This window comes from Sminthopsis crassicaudata, chromosome 3, assembly GCF_048593235.1.
Source record: "Sminthopsis crassicaudata isolate SCR6 chromosome 3, ASM4859323v1, whole genome shotgun sequence".
Classification (NCBI taxonomy): Eukaryota; Metazoa; Chordata; class Mammalia; order Dasyuromorphia; family Dasyuridae; genus Sminthopsis; species Sminthopsis crassicaudata.
Window position 1 is genome coordinate 516,937,057 of NC_133619.1, and position 20,792 is coordinate 516,957,848.

A 20,792-nucleotide genomic window follows, 5' to 3' on the forward strand; every position below is an offset into this window, starting at 1 on the left:
GTTTTCAAGTGTTTTTACTTTTTATTACTTCTCATGATCTCCCCAACAGCTGTTATTATCAATATTATATTGACTACCATGATATTATAATTATTATTTTAAAGATGAAAAAATAATTTTAGTGATCAAGGTCATCCATCTAATGAGTAACAGAGGTACATAGAAATCCTGACTTTTTAACTCTATATTTAGAAGTCAAGACCAGGGCAGGAGGAATTTTATATCTAATCTCAACTCCAAAGCAAAAAAAAAAAAGAAAGAAAAAGGAAGATTATTTGGGAGATATAATAGAAGTTGACAGAGATGGAGAAGGAAGTTCTGTCGTACGTGTATTAACCTCGGACACAGCCATTCTCTGGTTCCAACTCTGGGAGGAGGAAAGACTCCAACAACCAAAATGCCTTGAAAAATCATAAGGATTAGACCTGGATGGGACCCTAAAGATTGCCTCATGTTTTGCATGTGAGGAAACAAGCTCAAAAACAGGACCAGGTCACACAGAGACAACAGAACTAGGATCTGAATCCATTTCCCCTTCACATTCACATTACTGGTACTAAACTAAGTGACCAAAGGGGATTTAGCTCATCAACTGATATTTTACAATCATTGTACCCAACTCTCCCTCAACACACACACACACACACACACACACACACACACACACACACACACACACACAACTCGACTACCATTTTTGGCAGGCTTGTGGCAGGAGTATCCAAGCTCCGAACGGGAGAGATGGAAGACAGGGTACAGAAGGGGAAATGTCATGTTGTCTTTGGCTGACCCCTTGTTCCCTCCTGACCCCCTTCCTTCCCCACCCAGAGTAGCCATTTTTAGTAATGAGCCCACATACAACACATACAGATACTCACACACACACATGCTTGGTCCTCACATTAGCTAAAATAGAGAAGCCTCAGAGAATGATAAATGCAGACAAAAAGAAATACTTGACAAAGCAGAGGAGATGAGGCTGCTTTGGCAGGGAGCCAGGAGCCAGCCGGGTGTATTCTCCCTGGGTTTTTGTTTCCTGAAAGGCCTATCAATCAATAACAGAGTGCAAGCCAAAAACACAGCCCTACACGGTAATAAATTGTCCTCTCCTCTAAAGTAAATACGATTTCAGTTCTCATTTCGATGTTACATATGCCCCCAGAACAGTTTTTTATTAGGGATTGACCTAGGTCACCCCAAAGTGGTGTCTACCAGCTAACAAAAGTGGCAGAGAATGGCAATCTGGGACAGCCAGTATCAGGGCCCTGCCCTCTGTGAGAGGGCCTTCCAAGACGTTGGTGCCCTTCAAGGGCCTAGACCAGTCTCCAGGCTCACATCTCCGAGGGTCCCTGGGTTCTGTTTAGGGACTTCCTACCAAAGTGTAATAATGATTCCTCACATTTCTGAAGTTTTAGGGTTTGCAGGATACTTTCATCAACAGCTCTCTGAGATAGGTAGTGTAAAAATATTATTCCTGTTTTACAGAGAAGGAAACCGAGACTCTCAGAGGTAAAATAATCTCCACCACCACACCCTGCTAGAACTGAGACCTAAACCTAACTCTGAGAGTGATGGGCTAGAACTCTTTCACTGGGAGACAAAAATTGTGGAGGCGACTGGGCTAAAAGACTGGGGTTACCATGGCGAAAGACTGTGAGGATGGCACAAGAACTGTTGGAACCCCACCTGAGGATCCAAGAACAAAGTCCTATTTGCTCCATGCTTAACTATAGTCTAGCAGGTGCTTTTGACTCTAATTATTCTGCCATATTGCTTTTGAGAGTGTAGTATTAATAGAATAACTTTGTATCTGCTTAACAGAGAGTGGTTGAATTAAATGACCCTTTCTTTGAGTGGGTGCCCATCAATTGGGGAATGGCTGAATAAGTTATAATATATGAATGTTGTGATGAGCAGGCTGATTTCAGAAAAGAATGGAAAGACTTACATGAACTGATGCTGGGTGAAGTGAGCAGAACAAGAGAACACCGTGCACAGGAACAACAAGATTATGTGAAGATCAGCTGTGATAGACTGGCTCTTTTCAACAATGAGGCAATTCAAGGTAATTTCAATAAACTTGGGATAGAAAGTGCCATTCAAATCCAGGGAGAGAACTATTGAGACTGAATGTGGATCAGAGTGTAGTATTTTCACCTTTTTTGCTGTTTGTTTGCTTGTTTCTTTTTCTTATGCTTTCCCCCCTTTTATCTGATTTTTTTTTTTGTGCAGCAGGATGAATATGAAATATGTTGAGAAGAATTGCACATGTTTAACTGATATCAGATTGCTTGCTATCTTGGGAGGAGGGAGGAAAGAGGAAGAAAAATTTGAAACAAGATTTTGCAAAGGTGAATATTGAAAACTGTCTTTGCATGTATTTGAAAAAATAAAATACTATTGAAAAAAATGACCCTTTCTCTGTTTCTTTCTCCTTCAGCACTGGATCAGCTTCTTAGGAGACAGTTCATCTGTAAGTAAGGTACTGTTTGGGTTTTCCAGGCTGTCTTATCTCCTTAGCAACCTTTCCCCATTGTTCTTTTCTCTATCCCAGATACTTTGAGGGTATCTTTTTTTTTTTTTTGCTTGCATGGAGGATAAATATACTGAAGATTCTTTGAATCTTACCCCTAGGACATACCTAGGCAATACAGAATCTATCTAGTATTAGTTGGCCAAATTTGGAATTCTCAACATTCTCCCCACTCCTATTTCTAGGTGTCATCAAGCTTCAGGTAAGACAATAACACTTGCCCTACCCCTTCTCCTCACCCAGCTGCAGCTTATAGTATATTTCCCTGATCCTCTGTTTTTATTTTAAAAAAAAGAAAAGGAAAGGAAAAAAATCATGTGCAAGATAGGATGAGGATGGGAGCCTTGGTATAACCATGAAGTCTTCTGCTTTCTCAGCAGAGCTGGAGGAGGGGTTAAGTGGATAAAGAGGAACATACACCCTTAGGAAACTGAGAAAAAATTCTACCTCCAATATACTTACTATATATATATATGTATATATATATGTATACATATACATATATATATACACATATATACATATCAGCTTCTCTTTTCACACATATATTTTGTGAGCAAACCCTCTTGCTGCTATCCCATTCCTTTCCCATAACACTAGAGGGAGGCAATCAACTAGATTCACTTTTTAGAGGATGTGGAAGAGCCAGCCTGCTTTGGAGGATAAGGTGTTGTGTTCAGCTTCCAACTAAAGGATAACCAGACATCTCACTCTCAGTGGGATAGAGAATATCCTTCTGAAAGGAGGCTGGGTATATCTAAGGGGCAACACCTAAATGTACCTTCCTTCAGGACCATTGCTGCTATTTCTCTTCTGGATGATGTGCAGTCTGGGACATAGTTCATAGAACCTGGCCAGTGTTCCCTTAGCCTGGGACCTGGACTGTGGCTCTCTGTGTGTGCTGCTTTTCCTAGGGCCATAAATACTCAAGAATGTTAGACCTGGAAGGGATTTCACAGACCATCTCATCTAACTCTTCTTTTCACAGGTGAAGATGAGACCTGGAAAGAAAAAGGTTGTAGAATCATAAATTTAAAACAGTAAGCAGCCTCTTAAATCACCTACGTCCAATCCATCATTTTAGGCAGAAGGAAAAGGAGAACCAGAGAAATTAAATAATGTGCTCAAGTTCTCAAGACCATAATCATGTGTTCATCAACTCAGGTTAATGCCTTTTCACTGAAACATAGCCATTGGGGCTTCTGGGCAGGTAATTGTACTCTTTTCTCCTCAAAGCTGAGTTTGTTGCTATGACTTTGTTCTGTGTTTCAGAGTCACCAATCATCAGTGGAGAAAGGGAAGACATTTGTGAAAAACTTGTAGCAACTGTACCAGACAACAAGTCTCTCAGAAATCCAGGCAAGGAACAGATACAGGTAGTAGAGAATTCCACTAGAGGACAGACAATAAGCCATGAGTTTGGGAATGTGGAGTGATGGAAGCTTGCATTTTGTAAAACTATTTAAGGAGGAAGGCAAAGAAGTTCCTGGTGTCTCTGAGTACTTATTGCACTGACTGGGCATTTGGGTCTGCTCTGGGGAAGATATCTCCTCTCCTGTGACAAGGTCCAGATGGTTTGGGTCAGAGTAAAAGATGAATAGATAACTTTCCTTCCAATTCCCCAAATTCTAAAAACATGAATTAAATCCTTCCTTCCCTTACCTGCCCCACTCAAGATAAGAGCTAGAGCTGTCTTATAGAAACCATCATTACTTTCTTAGATTGGCACCAAGGTGCCCCGGATAGACTGGGAACCAAGAGACTCATGAACAGAGTTACTCACTTTGTAAAAGCTACATATCTCTGGCCCTGAATTGCTTCATCTATTAAATGGAGTTGGTATATTTGATGGAGTCCTACCTAACTCACAGGGTTATCGTGAAGATGAAATGAGATTATATAGAAACATAAGAAATATTTGGGTTTTTTGTGTTAATGGAGAAATCTCAGAATCTGATTTTGAGTTCCAGTTTCAATAATTACTAACTTAAAGAACTAGCAATTTTCTATGAGCCTCAGTTTCCTTTTCTGTAAAATGGGGATGACAATACTGGCACTATCTATCTCTTTTATTATGAAGAAAATGCTTTGTAGATTAAGTTAAATAAAAATTATTTATGATCAGATTGTTGACTGCTGCCATTTGTTGGTCACAGGAGATGGTCTGTCTTCTGGTCAAACACCAATTTTTTTTATTAAAGCTTTTTAATTTTCAAAATATATATATGGATAATTTTTCAACATTAACCTTTGCAAAATCTTGTGTTTTAGATTTTCCCCTCCTTCCCCCATCCCGACCTCCTCCTGTAGATGGCAAACAATCCAATATACATTATACATGTTAAATCCAATATGTGTAAACATTTATACAATTTTCTTGCTGCACAAGAAAAATCAGATCAAAAAGGAAAGAAAATGAGTAAGAAAACAAAATTCAAGCAAACAACAAAAAGAGTGAAAATCTTATGCTGTGATCCACATTCAGTTCCCACAGTCTTCTCTCTGGGTATAAATGGCTCTCTTCATCACAAGATTATTGGAACTGGTATCAATCATCTCATTTTTGGAAAGAGTCATGTTCATCAGAATTGATTGTCATATAATATTGATGTTGCCATGACAATAATCTCCTGGTACTGAACAGTTCACTTAGCATCAGTTCATGTAAGTCTCTCCAGGCCTCTATGAAGTCATCCTGCTGGTCATTAGAACAATAATATTCCATAACATTAATATACCACATTTATTCAGCCATTCTCCAATTGATATTTTTAAAGATAGGAAATAGAATACATAGGACTGATTATAAAAGAAATTGATGAAATTGGAATAAAGATGTAGTGTTGTTTTCTTTTTTCTCTTCCAAGTTCACAGGCCCTCTGGAATCTAAGAATCTTTGATTTAATTCAACCTTTTACTTTTCAGATGAGTAAATGGAGAAGGTGCAGAAAGGTTACTAAAGCAACCAGATAAATATCTTCAAGCATGTAGGTTGCTAAAGTAGATTTCTAAGGTGAGGGAAAGAACAAATTGTTTTCCTCATCACAGAGGTCAAAACAAAAGGGAATGGGGCGTAGGCCTCAGCCACAGACTAGTATAACATGAGGAGGAACAACTGCACTGAGAGATAATCTCTAGTTTAGCAAAGGAAGTTCTTAGGAGTTTTTGAGAATATAAAAGAAACTCTTTGGAAGGAGTTCAGACAGTGAACTGCCCAAAGAAGGGGTCTGGATTTTTAAAGGTCTGTTTATCTGTAAAACTATGATAACTTTCCCCTCTATTAACAAATTTAGCCAATTTAATGAAAAAGATTAGTCTAAATAATTAAATAACAATCATCAATGCTCAATTCATCAATAAAGATTGAACTGGAAATACTTTTCATATATATATATATATATAAAATTACAACCATATGTAATTCCTTTAATGATATAATAACAGAGACAATTTTATTTTTTGATCTTGTGATGATCAATATTGAAGAAGGCATAAAGTCACTTATAATTACGCCCAGGAACTATATAAAGGAAAAGGTAAGAAACACATAATAAAAGTGTCTCCAGGAATGTTTCTAACACACCATTTTCTCTACCTTCCCCTATAAGAGATAATTAGCATGGTAAATAGAAAATGTGTTTAGTCCAGACTCAAAGGATCTGGGTTTTAATACTACTTCTGCCACTTCTTGTATGACCTTTGGTAAGTGATTTAATCAATCAGCAAGCATGTATTAAGTACTTAATATGTCCCAGACACTGTGTAAATGATGAGGATATAAAGAAAAGCAAAAAACAGTGTCCGTCCTCAAGGAGTTTACATTCTAGTGAGAAAAGACATAAATAATTGAGTAAATAATTCTTTTATATATCAATTCCTTCATCTTTGAAATAAGAAGGTTAAATTAGATGATCTCTAATATTTTTTCCATTTCTAAATTTATGACCCTTATCTTTTGCTGTATTGTCTTTGACTCTCCATAGCTTGTCCATCTTCCTCCCTATCCTGGAAGCTTTCCCTAACTTCTCTAAACATTTTTTTTTGCCCTCCACACTAATCTACAATGACCATTTTCTTTACCATGTAATTTAGAACCATACAATCATAGGAAGAGCTAGAAGGGACCTTAGATGTAATCTAATCCAGGGCTTCTTAAGTTTTTCTACTTGCAACATCTTTTGGCTCTAGAAATTTTCATGTGACCTTGGATATATAACAATATAAAATAGATATACAAAACAAACACTCATAATAAATCATAATTTTGTGACCCCCCCAGTTCAGTTATAAGAGCTCATATGGGATTGTGAATCACAGTTTAAGAAGTTGGGATCTAATCAAACCCTCTCATTTTTCCATATTTGAAAATTGAGACTTATAGAACCTTGAAGTTTGAGGGGACTTTGAGGTCATTTAGTCAACCTCCTGACTAATGCATGAATTCTTTCTACAACCCAACACAATGTCTATTCTGCTGGACCATTATCTAGTGATGAACCTAAGTCACAGAGTAGACTATTTTGTTTTTGAACAGCTCTAATTGTTATAAAATTCTTATTGTTGAGTTGACTTCTGTTTTCATGTATCAACCCTAGTTCTGTTTTCTGGGGGCCAAGAAGAGTAAGTATTAATCCATCTTCTACTTGACAATCCTAGAAATACTTAACAATAGTGATAGTGCTTATTTTTTTTCTCCAACTTTATCTTCTGATTTCTTTCACTTTTTTTTTAATAGGACATGACTTCCAGTCATCCACCATCCTGACACTTTAATATCCTGAAATGTGGTACCTCAAATTGAATACAATGGTTAAGATGGCCAATAGTCCAATAGATCATCATGAAGTACAATGAAATTGCCACCTACTTTTTCTGGAGGAAAGGTTATTTTGAATGCTTTTGTTTCTTGAGTCAGCCTGCTAATGGAGGATAATCAAATATTTGCATGATTTTTTTTTAGATGGGAAGAGATCAACACTAACCTTCAACATTTTTTCTAGTGGACCAGAACTCTCTGAATTAAATAAGGCTGTTCTATAGAAGTTCACTCCATGATATCTGTCACTTCTGTGCCTTCTGCTCCATGTACATCATCACCATTCAAGTACTGGCCTTCATCACCTCTACTGTAAGAGCTTCCTAATTGGTCTCCCTGATTTTAGTTTCCTTTTTTTAATCAACGCACTACATAACTGCCAAAATAATCTTCCTGAGGACCCTGGTCACTTCCTTTCTCAAGAACCTTCCATGGTTTTCATTGCCTTGGAGGGAAAAATTAAAATGTAGCCTGGAATTTAAAGCTTTTTATAATTTGGTTCAAACTTGTTTGATAGTTCATAGTACCCCTTTTGTGCAACCTTCCTTTTAGTCAAATTGTAATACTGGAATAGGGCTTCAATTTGACCTACTATCTCTTATCTACTAGATATGAAAAGTTATTTTCCGTTCATCCCTCATTCAGGCCTTTGTTTCTCATTTGAACTATTAAAATAGCCTCCTAATTGGTTTCTGAGGTTTCAACATTTCATTTCTCCAATCCAAGCCATACAGCTATCAGACTGACATTTTTTATGTTGTCAATTTTTTATTTTAATAGTATTTTATTTTTCCAAATTCATGCAAAGATAGTTTTCAATTATTACCTTTGCAAAGCCTTGTGTTCCAAATTTTTTTCTTTCTTCTCCATTTTCTCCCCTCCCTAAGACAACAAGCAATCTGATCTAAATTAAATAAATATGTGCAATTCTTCTAAACACATTTCCATATTTATCATGCTGCATGCAGAAACTCAGATCAAAAGGGGAAAACATGAGAAAGGGGAGAAAAAAATCAAACAACCAACAACAGAAAAGGTGAAAATACTATGTTTTGATCCACATTCAGTCTCCATGGTATTCTCTCTGTATATGGATGGCATTTTCCATTACAAATCTATTGGAATTACCTTGAATTACCTCATTTTTGAAAAGAGCCAAGCCCATTACAGTTGTAGATTGATATTTCTAAAGTACAGGCCTAACTGTGCCATTTCTGGGATCGGGGAGCTTCAGTGGCTTCTCATGGCCTCTGAGATAAAATATAAATAAAATAAAAATAAATAAAATATAAAATATAAATGAGTCGTTTAAAGATTTTCACCATCCACTCTGTATTCTCTATGTTCTGTTTCCCATAATCAACATTCCATCTCCTTGCACAGGGTTTCCCCCTTTCTGGAATGCTCCTTTTCCTCAATTGCAACTCTTAGATCTTAGTTCTCTTAGAGGTCCAGTTTAAGTAAAGCTTTCCACAAGAGAGCTTTCCTGATTTGCCCAGTTCTCTGCCCCTCTCTATTACTTTCTAATGATTTCATATACAGTTTGTATTTACTTTTCTGTGGATGGGCAATACCCATTCCTCAGTAGAATGTTAGGTTTTTTTTATGGCCATAGTTTTTTTTTTTTTTTTTTTTTTTTTTTTTTTTGTCTATCTTCAAAGCCCAGGGCAGTGCTGGGAATAATGTAAATGACAGTTTAGAAACACTTGTTGAATTTACTGATTTGAATTCTTCCTCTACCCCTATACCTGAAATCACGTACATGACCCATAAAATTTGCTTGAGTTCCATTTGAGAAGTTGGCTCAAGAGATCTGAGATGAAGAGTAAGAGATAATGATTTCAGATTGTGATAGTATTGAGGGCTTAGTAATAATTATAGAGGAAATTTCCCCTATCCTTTTTCTCTACAAAATCAATCAATCCATCAGTGTTCCTGCCAGTTCTAGAAAGTGTAATTTAAATTTCACAGTGATAAAGGGGCAGTAGGTGACACAGTGGATAGAATGCCAAGCCTGGAGTCAGTAACATTCATCTGAGTTCCAATCACTGGTTAGCTGTTTGATTCTGGGTAAGTCACTTAACTTGGTTTGACTCAGTTTCCTCATCTGTAAAATAAATTGGAAAAGGAATGAGCAAACCAGTATCCTTCTCAAGCAAACCTCAAATGAGGTCACAAAAAGTCAGACATGACTGAAATAACTCAACATCAACAAGAGTGATAAAGTTTCAACCTCAGGTGAGAATAAGGACAAGCGGTCCTTATTCTGGTAGCTGATCTGAGTCTTAAAAAAAGATATTTTTCAACAAGTGTGAAAGAGGAATGAATGCATATTAGGTGTGGAGGATGATTTATGTAAACTTATAATGATAAGAGATGGTAAGTCCAGTTTAAGGACATGACTGAACAAAAACAATATTTAGTATAGAAAATCTTTGGATGATGCTCTGAAGTTCTTTATCTTTTGTGATGCTCTGTCTTCTTGGATTTTTTTAGACTAAAGATTTTAGACTAGGACCTCCTGAGCAGGTGTGGCAAAGTCAGCCTGGTAAATATTCTAGCTTACTCATGATTCTAATCAATACTTCATCCCTTCTTGTACATAATTAGCAAGGCTGCAGCCACATGGATCTACTAAACCTGGGAAAATTTCATCTTTAAACTCTAGGAAGTAGAATTCCGGAATCATATCCTGAAATTGTTTCATTTTTTTTCAATCTGAATCCCTAACATTTAACGCAGTACCTGACATAATAGATGCTTAATAAAATATTTGTTGATTAAACAATTGGTTGATTTGCTTCCTCTTTAGCCTTTAGCTGGATTCTCAGGAGATGAATATCATTCTTCAAGAACACATCCCAATAAGCACCAAGGACTCCTAAGGATTCTGGGAGGGGCATAGGGTCTGGTCACAAAGGTTCATGCTATTGTTCTCTATCATGTGGTGGCTTTTCAGAAAAAAAAAACAAAGTTGGTGTCTGTTCCCATGGCGCTACTTTTGTCAGGAACTAAACCCTGCTGAGTTCAATTATTCAGTCTGAGATTTTCTTTGTGTGTCTTTTATAGGTCTATATCTATATCTATGTTGTTGTTCTTCAGCTGTTTTCAGTTGGTCCAACTCTTTATGACCCCATTTCAGGTTTTCTTGGCAAAGACACTAAAATAATTTGCCATTTCCGTCTCCAGCTCTTTTCACAAATGAGGAAACTGAGGCAAATGGGGTTAAGTGACTTTCTCAGAGTCAAATAGATAGTGTCTGAGACCATACTTGAACTCAGGCAGATGAATTTTTTCTGACTCCAAGCCTAAAATTCTACCCACTGCATTCTCTTTCTCCATATCTATCTATCTATCTATCTATCTATCTATCTATCTATCTATCTATCTATCTATACATATATATATATATATATATATATACATACATATATATATATATATATATATATATATATATATATATATATATACATATCTATGTATAAGTGTAAATCCTTCATAAAAGCAGATTTCTTCTTTGGCACAATGGAAGGGTCAAAAAATTTTTCAAGATTTTTCAGATCTAGATCCAGATCCAACTTCAGTTACTTTGCTCCTAACCCCCAGGATAAGTATAAAGCATTTTTCAAATCTTAAAGTACCATATACAATTCTATCATTATTATAATTATCATTATTACCATCATCATCATTAGAAAATCACAAGAACTTCAAGAAATACAGCTATTAATCCCATTTTTCAAAAAAGTTGGTTAAGATAAGTTGAATAATTCGTCACACACAAGTCACAGTCCAGAATTCACTGAACTTAAATTTATCCTGACCCCAAGTAGGATGCTCTATCCAGTACATGTTTTTCACAGCACCTAATACAAAATAGATGTTCAATTAAAACTTGTTAAATGAATAAAGCCATACTAATAGAAGGCATTTGAGGTTAAGTAATCCAAAACGTCAAGTAATTCAAAAGGCAACTATACTGAATTTTGAAACACATTCTATCATTACTTTCCTAATTTTGTTTTCCTTGGGTTGATTTTCAAATCACCTGATATGCTCTCAAAGCTTCACTGACTGGAGGTGTCAGGATAAGGGGGGGGGGAGAAGGAAGTCATGGGAATGAGAAAAGCTGGAAATGGAAGAGAAGGTGAGAACCCTGATGAAGAGGTTGAAAAATCCAGCACAGAAAATGTGTAAAGTAGATTACCAGAAGTAGAAGCCTTCCAAAAGTGACAGAAGGCAGGATCTGGCTCCCCTGTTTGCTCCCAAGATGCAGTTTCCCAGGCCAGATTAGGGGCAATGAGGATGTTTACAGAGGCTGTGTCAGCTTTTGTAGGGCTGGCCTTAGGCAGAATCCTGAAGAAGGCAAAGTTTGCTTGCTTTCTCTGCCTGTCCTTTCCCTCCTGCCAAATGCCCTCAAGCTCTCTCCCTAGCTTTTCTCCTTTGTGAACTCTCAGATCCTTCATTTTTACTAAGGTGAAAATGATTATTAACAGCTTTAAGTTAACCCACTTGCAGAGATCCTTTCATTCTAGCAGACTCTTAATTTTAAGTTAAACTGAGGCTCTTGTCATTCAAAGGCCTTCCTTTTTGAAAGATACCGGGAATCCTTCCAGCACTAAATTTAAGATAGTATGATCCTAGCATCTATAAGAGTGAGGGTTGGCCAGCACCTCCCTCCCACCTTTTCTGTTGCTCAGTAGGTTTTTAGCCATGTCTGAATCTCTGTGACCTCATTTGGGGTTTTCTTGGCAGAGCTATTGGAGTGTTTACTGTTTCCTTCTCCAGCTCATTTTACAGATGAGAAAACTAAAGTAAACAGGGTTAAGTGACTTGCTCAGGATCACACAGGTAGTACCTGTCTGAGGCCAAATATCAACTCAGGATATTAATTCTTCCTGATCCCAGGCACTCCAGCCAGCGTGCCATCCCCCTAGCCTCTCCCTTACACACAACACAAAAAAATGTTTATACGTGTATGTGTATGTGCCTCCCCATCCACACCTTTATAGACATACATACATACATATATATGTTTGTAAATACATGTACACACATTTCTATGTATCAGGGTATCAATCTATGGATTTCTGTAGTCTGCATTTATGTTTGCCCCTGGGGTATATCCCATTATTTGTATGCAAACACATCTTTTTTCTTTTAAAATTGATTGCTATAGTTTTTTTTTTTTAATATTACCTTCATTTCTGAATGTATCTCTTACCCAACAAGTTATCTCTTTAAAAAAGCATTTCTAAAAAGAGGTGGTGGTGGGAGAAGTGGTTCATCAGAACCAGCCAAAATAACTGATTTTTGACAATATAGCCAGTAGTCCACATCCATAGCCTCCCACTTCTCAAAGAGGGGAAGAAGTGCACCTACATCATTCATAAGGTGAGAATCTTAGTTCTGGAAAGGACCTTGGAGACTATCTAGTTCAACCCTTTCATTTTACTGATGAGGAAACTGAGATTCAGAAAGAAATGGCTTCAGGAACAGCTATTTAACTAAAGAGACAGCAGGAACTCCCAAACTGGTGTCCTTTCCACTATACTTTACTGTAACATCATTTAAACACTGAGAAAGTAGGAAACTTGTCTTTCTTTATATAATCTATGAATAAACATGAAGCAGAAGAGAGACTAAATTATCTGCATGACCATATATTTTAAGATTTTCCTATTAACACGGCTAAAAGTCAGAATGTATTAAGCCACATTTACAAATGAAATCGAATAGATTAAAAAACACATGCAGTGAACATGACATGTGCACTCAATGCTGGGAGGGAGTAGGGAAGAGTAATGTCAGCCCCCAGAAAACTCCATTACCTGAAAGGAGGGACCTGAAAGCCAGGAAATGCCTCTGTAGGGCAGAGATCTTGTATACTTGTTTTTGGGACTAATGGGAAAAAGTTAGAGATCACTGCATGTACTTCAGGGGAAGGCCAGTCTATACTAAGGGAAAGAGAGGTGAAACAGATAAGTGTTAGGGAAAGTGATACTGACTCCCATTTATTGATCATAATCAGTTAGGTAAAAAACCTCCAAGTTTTACTCTCTCTGCTTCTTGGGAGTTGGATCAGGACTCAAGTGGGGGGGAAAAATCTGGAGTCTGTCAGTGAGAATGTGTTGCAGTCTATTATGTGCATGCTAGGAGCTTTAACATCAGTATGTTTTACTTTATTTTATTACTTTAATTAAATGCTTTTCTAAACTAATGACCTTTGCAGTAGGATTCAATAAACTACAGTATGAAGGAGAGAATCTTGTAGGAGAGAGTAAAGATGAGATTTTCAATTTAAGAACACACAAACAGCTCATTGTCCCCTCAAAGGATGAAGCTTTTGGATCAAGCAGCTGCTCAGGGAAGAAGAGCAACTTAATTTGGCTGAAACATATAATGCCCTCTGGTGGTGCACACTCATTATGTAAATACAGTAAAATCAGAATTTTAGAGGTAGAATGGACCCTATAGATTAGCTAGTCCAATTGCCTCAGTTTACAAATGGAAACAAATGAGGATAAATGGCTTTTGTGACTTGCTCATGGACCCACAGCCAATAAATCCCAGATAGTTATTCCATTAAAATAATGAAATATTTTTCACATCAAAGAAAAATTCCACAATATGTGAATATTTTAAATTAAATTACTAAATTGCCATTCTTGGTGATGATTATTGTCCCAATACTGTAAGGCAATAATATATACCCTCAGAATAATAATAATCATTTAAAAATATAATTTCTATTGCCTTTCCAAACACAATGAGGAAGGCATTTATTTAGAACTTTCAGGATTATAGAGAACTTTCTGGCAATGACCCAGTCTAAAAAGCCTGAATTTTAATGATTCTGTTTTACTGATGTAAAAGAGAGGTAAGTGACATCCAAGGTCATATAATAGGAGGCAGATTGATTGTCTTGTTAAAATAATCATGATTATTTGTTGTTGAACAAATATTAAAATATGTAATTTTCTCTTTTAATTAGATATATTGTATTGTGTGATGGATAAAGAGATCCAGTCTTGAAGTTCAGAAGATCTGGGTTCATGTCCTACCTTTGACACATACTATGAGTAGAGTAACCCTGTGGGCAATACTCTAAGCAACTCTCTAAGGCTACAAGTTGGAACATTTATGTGATACTTACCAAATATCTCATTTAATCCTCATGACAACTCTACAATGTAGGTATGATCATGATCTCCATTTTAAAATTGAGAAAACTGAAAAATATAATCTAAAATGCCAAGGTCATATATTTAGAAAGTGTCTGAGGCTGGATTTGGATTCAGAGCTTGCTGATTCAGAGATCTAATACTCTATTCATTGTACTATCCAGCTGCAGAGAAAGGTAATAAATGACCTGTACTGACAGAGGGAGTTTCCTCACCTGGCAGTTCCCTATAACCAGGAAATCCTATTTCCAGTCCCTAATTAAAGTGTGGGTTGCTTTTGGTGATGGTTTTTGTCCTTTAGGTACTTCTTTCAGACTTCCTGTGGATGGATCCCCGTCTCCTTGGTGTAGGTGTTTCCTGTCTAGGTGCAAATCCTACCCACATTCATTGGAATAATTCTTGTCCATATTTTTCAATAGCTCCTCCAAAGATGATCTCCCCAGTTCTCTGGATCCCATCCAATATAAAGCTGTCCACCTGTTATCCCTTGCTTTCATCAGAAAACCAGCCTCTCTCCTTTTCTGCTCACATGTGACCTTGAGCATATCTTTGATGCTTTTTCTTGCATATAAGCCATCCATGGTGATGTGCCCCAGCTGACCTACAAATACCTATTCCCCTCCAGATACAATGAGGTGAGACTTAGCAGAAATAATCAAAATTAACTTCAGAATGAACAATTCTAAATCGCTCACAATTAACTTCCCTAAGACTTTAAAGGTGCCTGATTCTTAATAGCATGCATAGCACTGTGGAGCTTGAGAGCAACTTGGAGGCCATCAGCTTCAACCCCTTCATTTTATAGATACAGCCACTGACAGGGTAAGTGACTTGCCCGGAATCATGCAGCTAGTAAGAAGCTGTCTCCAACTCTGGTGTCCTATCCATCTCGCCGTGCTGCTTCTCAGTTAACTTTGGTAAATAAAATAACTAAATTATCATTTAGGTTTCCAAGGAAACAAGATATCAAATTTAATGACATTTCTAAAATACATCCTTCTCTAACAATTACTCTAATTCCTCATCCTAGATGGAGATGGTCCTGTGTTTTTCAAGCATCGGAGCCCAAGCTTTGGAACAGAAACAATCTTCAGATGGAAAGCCTTCAAGTAGAGGTCTGGTAAGAAATATAAGGACTTTTCTGGCTAAGTTTGTAGACTCATCGCCAGTTTGCAAATGATTTTGAGGAGGACATCAATTCTGGATGATAATTTACTAAATTATAGGAAAAAACTCACCCCAAGAAAAACCACAGATCCCAGAAGTATTAAAAACACATAGTGGAGACTTTTGAGGCACTAAGCCCATATTCTTGCATTACTTGTGTTTATAGCAGCGTGATGGCTCTATTTCTGTGTCTATGCATGTGTGTAGGTTAACGTGAGTTCATCGTTACCTGGGAACATTCATTTACTTAAATATAGGAGAATGTACTTATTTACATTTGGGCATGGATGTTTCTGTGGGTGTCCATGGGCTTCCCCGTGTACCCGTAAGGCACCCAGCAGGTTCTGCGGAGGGTCAGCACAGTGCTGTGAAAATAGACTGGATTTCCAATCCAGACGAGTTCACCCCTTGCTGAGCTTCTTGCTGGCTGAGTGGACTTAAGGAAGTCATGCTACTTCTCTGGGACTCACTTTTCTCCTCTGTGTGAGAAGGGCTGGAGGAAGGGACCTCGCAGGTACACTCCTGTTCTGCATCCCGTACGAATACTCCCGCAGTCTGGATGCTGAGGAAGAAGTTAAGTCGGGGCATTTGGGATGAGGCACTTCTGTTCTTAGGCTGTGGGGAGGGAGGGGAGAGACAAAAACCCCCTCCCCTTTCCCGAAGGCCTGGGCTCTGCACCTCCCCCAGGTGACTCCCCACTTTTATCCTGCCCTGCTTAGTGGTTTATTTTTGGCAGTGCCCGGCTAAGTGCACTGGGTCAATAGGCTTAGTTTTAAATAACCGGATTCCTCTCAGCCTGCTCTCCTTGTAAAAAGGGGCCAGGATGAGCCTAGGACACGTCAAGTGCCCAGGCTTGGGGTAAAATTTAAATATTATGTAAATGCACTTATTTGGTTCCATAACAGAGAGAGTCCTGTGCTTTCAAGTGCAATTCACTCACAATGGTTGAGGTGGTTAGACAGCCTTGGAGTCCAATCCTCTCACTTACTTGTGTAGACAAAATATCAGGAGAACTAGGTGGTGGAGCTGGGAGCAGAAGGGGGAGGGGAAGAAATTCATCTAAAACTGCCCGTAAGACGGAACTAAATTGCGGCACCCCGCTGCCGTGGGAGAAGGAGACGGTTAAAAGACTCCGGTAACCCCAGAATGGGGACGGAGAGGAGGTGGGGCGGGAGGGTGAATTACAACTGTCTAGTCTCTGCAGGCCGCTCTCTCTCGGGGCAAAAGACACTGAGCCCCAGGTTTCCTATGGGAAAAAAAAGAGCCTGGGCTTTCCGGGTGAGGGAGAGGATGCCCCCTGCCTGGCATCAGGACCCTCCTAGTCCTGCGGAGAAGGTACGAGACCCGGAGGAGATGCAGGTGTCCTTGTGGGCCCCGCCCACCCTCCATCCCACGGGCCTGGTCCAGACGGACTTGGGATCCCGGTGGGCGGCTGCCCCGGGCTGGGAGTTGGCGGGGTGGGGGAAGAAGAGATGGACGCGGGAAAGTGGATGTGGGGAGAAGGTTCGTGATTTCGGTCTCGGGGTTTGGGCCGAATTTCACTGATTCTGGCGTCAGGGAGCACTCAGGGGTGGCCCTCACCGCCGTGGCGTCCCCACGCCCTCCCGTTCGGTAGGAAGTGCTGCGGCGGTGACCTCGCGGGGGAAGCGGGCCCGAGTGTCCCAGTCAGCCGTGCAGGTACCCTGAGTCTACCTCGAACTGTGTTCAGCGTGGCCCAGGGTAGAACACGGAAGAGAAGCTAACCTGAGGTCAGAGGAGAGGGATGCTCTGACCCAAGGTCCCGAGTGAGGCGGAGAGCCAATGTTCTGGGTCTTTCTGCGGGCCTCGCGTGCCGGTGGCAAACACAGAACACACGCATGGACGTGGATGGTGTGTTCTACAACCCCCGAGGCAGAGGTCCCCTTCCCCCTCCCTCCGGCCTCCCGGCTCCAGGTGAAAGGAGACGGGACCCGGCGGGGACGCGCCGTCCGGCTCCCCAGCCCGCAGCGCCTCCCCCCTCTCCTGCCTCGGGGCGGGGGGCCATATGGGCTCGGAGCTCGCCGCCGTGCTCCCCACACAGGGTGCCGCCGGGGTGGGGGGTGGCGGCGGGGGCGGGGAGAGCGGCAGCCCGGCCCAGCCCTGGCGATGACAGGAGCTGGGGAGCGGAGGAGGGAGGAGCCGCCGAGAGCTGGGCTGTGGAGCAGCGAGAGCGGAGCGGGGCGCGGAGTGCGGGCGGCAGGGAGCGCGCTACAGCGGGGGAGAGGCGCTGCTGCACGGCCGGCCGTAGGACCACCTCCCCGGGAGAATAGGGGCTCTTTATGGCATGTGGCTGGTAACTTTCCTCCTGCTCCTGGACTCTTTACACAAAGGTGAGCCCTGCTCGGGAGGGGAGGGGAATGGGGGCGGGGGAGGAGAGCACAGAAGAGACTCGGGTGCACAGCTCGTCCGAGCCGGACTTTGGGGACCGCGGCTCGCACTGTCCCCGCCGGCACGCGGGGGCCGCCCCGTTCCTCTGCTAGAGGGGCCCGGAATCGGGACGGGAGGCTGGGGACGAGTCCCGCCTCCCCCAGCCGTCTCTCCCTCGGGTTCGCTCTGTTTCCCCGCTAGCTGCCGCTGGTGGGGAGGGGGAGGGAGTGTGGAAGGAAGAGAAGGGAGGAGAGGGAAGAGGAGAGAAAAAGAAGGGAAGCACTTCGGCCCAGGATCACTGCCTCCCGAGTTCTGCCCCGGAACACGGCGGTCTCGCGCCCTCCTGCCCCGCCCCCTCCCTCCACCTCAGCTCCAGCGGGTCACTTGCCTTGGGACCCGTAGGTGGATTCCCAGGGGCATCAGCCCGGCGGGATCAGCCCCTGCTTCCCGCAGGTTTATCCCACCCTTCTCCCTCTTGACACATGGAGGGGGGGGCGCTCTCCGGGCCGGACTCGCCGCTCTCCCTCCCCTCGGGGCTCTGCGGGAGAGGGGAGGGCGCCTCACTTGTAAGTTTGTTTCCCGCACCGTGGTCTGGTCTCTCGGACCCGGACTCCTCCCCCCGCGTCAGTGGGGCTCTCAGCGTCCCCCGAGCCTCCGCCTGCCCCGCGGGGAGAAAGCCGCCCGTGGTCGGAGGTTCTCTGAGCCGCGGGGAGCGGCTTCGCTAGGGACCGCGATCCCAGCCCCGGGGGCCCAGGGACCATCTCCCCTCCCCCCGCAGGGGTTGCTAGGGGTGGAGTCAGGTGTCCGGCATGTCCAGACCTGCAGCTCGGGCCCTTCACACCTGCTCCGGGAGCGAGCGGGGACCCGCGGGGGCAGGGGCGCGCTCCCCGAGACACCTGGGCGCAGCGCTGCGGAGTCAGGGTGGCCCCGAGTTCCCCGAGCTCCTCCTCTCGCGCTTGGGATGAGGGCGGCAGGAGAGTCTGGAAGGCTGGACGGCTGAACTCCGCAGCCCTTGCCCTCTTTAATACGCGCTTACAGCGCGCGTGCACACACACACACACACACACACACACACACACACACACACGCACACACACACACACAAACGCGCGCACCATCACACACGGGTCCACCTGTCCAACCTGCCGCCTCCAACTTTTCTCCTTCTCCCGCCCTCCCGGGCGCTCCGCGCCGCTGGCTCCGGCCGCCAGGACGGGGACTCTCCCTCCGGTGGGTGCCAGACGCCCAGGAGCTCCCCGCAGCTCCCCCGAGGGACCCCAGCCCCGCCCCTGCTGGTGCGACTCGCCCCGACTCAGACTCAGGGGGCTGGGATACACGGAGGGAGGAGGCGGGGAGGAGAGGAGTACAATGCTCTCGTGGCTGTGGGGATGGAGAGGGGAGACGGAGCTCTCGCGCCCGGCCGCTCCCGGCCCAGCCTGCCCGAGGCTACGAAGCGCTTCCCGCGTAGCCTGGCGAGGAGGGGGGGGGCGGTCCAGAGGCCGGGGAGCACGCTAAGTTGCGGAGTTTACTTGCAGGTGGATGGGCAGTGGGGGGCCGGTAACCGGCAAGGCCTAACCCAGAGCGGCACAAACCCCGTTCCCACCGCGGGGCCAAAGTCTGGCCATTCCCCTCTCCCTGGGCGGATTAAAAAGGCAGCCTTCCTCTCTCCCCCTTCCAGCCCACCCCAGTCCGCTCCTTCCGCTCTCCCTTTGGCTCCTATTGCCTTCCTCCGCCCCCACAGGCTTGCTCAAGCTCTAGCTTTAATTACATTAATATTAAAAATACATAAGGTGAGGAGCGGCAGCTCTCCCTCTCTCTGAGACTCTCTCTCTCTCTCTCTGTCTCTCTCTCTGTCTGTCTTTCTCTCCCTTCTCTCTCTCTCTCCCCCTCTCTCTCCCTTCTCTCTCTCTCCCCCTTCTCTCTGTCTCTCTCTGTCTCTGTGTGTGTCTATCTCTGTCTTTCTCTGTCTCTCTCTCTCTTTGTCTCTGTCTGTCTCTGTCTCTCTGTCTCTGTGTCTCTCTCTGTCTCTGAGTCTCTCTCTCTCTCTCTCTCTCTCTCTCTCTCTCTCTCTCTCTCTCTCTCTCTCTCTCTCTCTCTCTCTCTCTCTCTCTCTCTCTCTCTCTTTCTCTCTCCCCCTCTCTCCCTCATCTTCTCTGTCTCCCTCTTTCCTCTCTTTTCCTTCCCTTTTTAAAGCGCTACTTTCCTTCCTAGCCTCTGGCTTGTCGGGCAGAGTCCCCATCCTCCTAAGGCAGCCTGCCACACTCCCTAGCTTTGTTCCCCAGCCCCTTTGCCTCCTTTACTTTGCAGATACTCCCTTGCCTGGACCCCCGCCTTTGGGACCAGGGCAGCAGGAACTTCAGCTTCAGGTTAAAGACTTGCCTTCCCCTTTCCCCTCCAGGAAAAATCTGCATTAATAAATGAAGCCCTAGCTACTTGATAGGGGGAGGAGGGAGAGAAGGCCAGAAGGCACAATATCCAGAGGAGAGATTGCCTCTAACTTAGGGATGAAGTTTCTAGGGTGGGCCGTGGGCCAGAGGGCATCAGGGGACTGGATGGGGGCTTCCCTCCGTGGCAGCTCTGGTACCATTGCGGTTGGGAATGATGCTCCCCCGTTTGTGTACCAGTGATGCTCGGCTCCATGCCTTTCTTTCTCTTTCTGCCCTTAATTGGGTCTCAGGCGCCATGCTGGATTTGGTGGCTGCTC

The 20,792-nt window shown here is 42.8% G+C and overlaps 1 protein-coding gene across 1 annotated transcript in view; it reads left to right on the forward strand.

Annotated features, from left to right (window-relative positions):
• Positions 1 to 17,878: 17,878 nt before the first annotated feature.
• DSCAML1 (DS cell adhesion molecule like 1) overlaps positions 17,879 to 20,792 on the forward strand; it is a 489,982-nt gene continuing 487,068 nt past the window's right edge. The window contains exon 1 of the mRNA XM_074304150.1: positions 17,879 to 18,051. Within this exon, the coding sequence (XP_074160251.1) occupies positions 18,006 to 18,051 (46 nt within the window). The 5' untranslated portion in view covers positions 17,879 to 18,005. The remainder of the gene's footprint in view (positions 18,052 to 20,792) is intronic.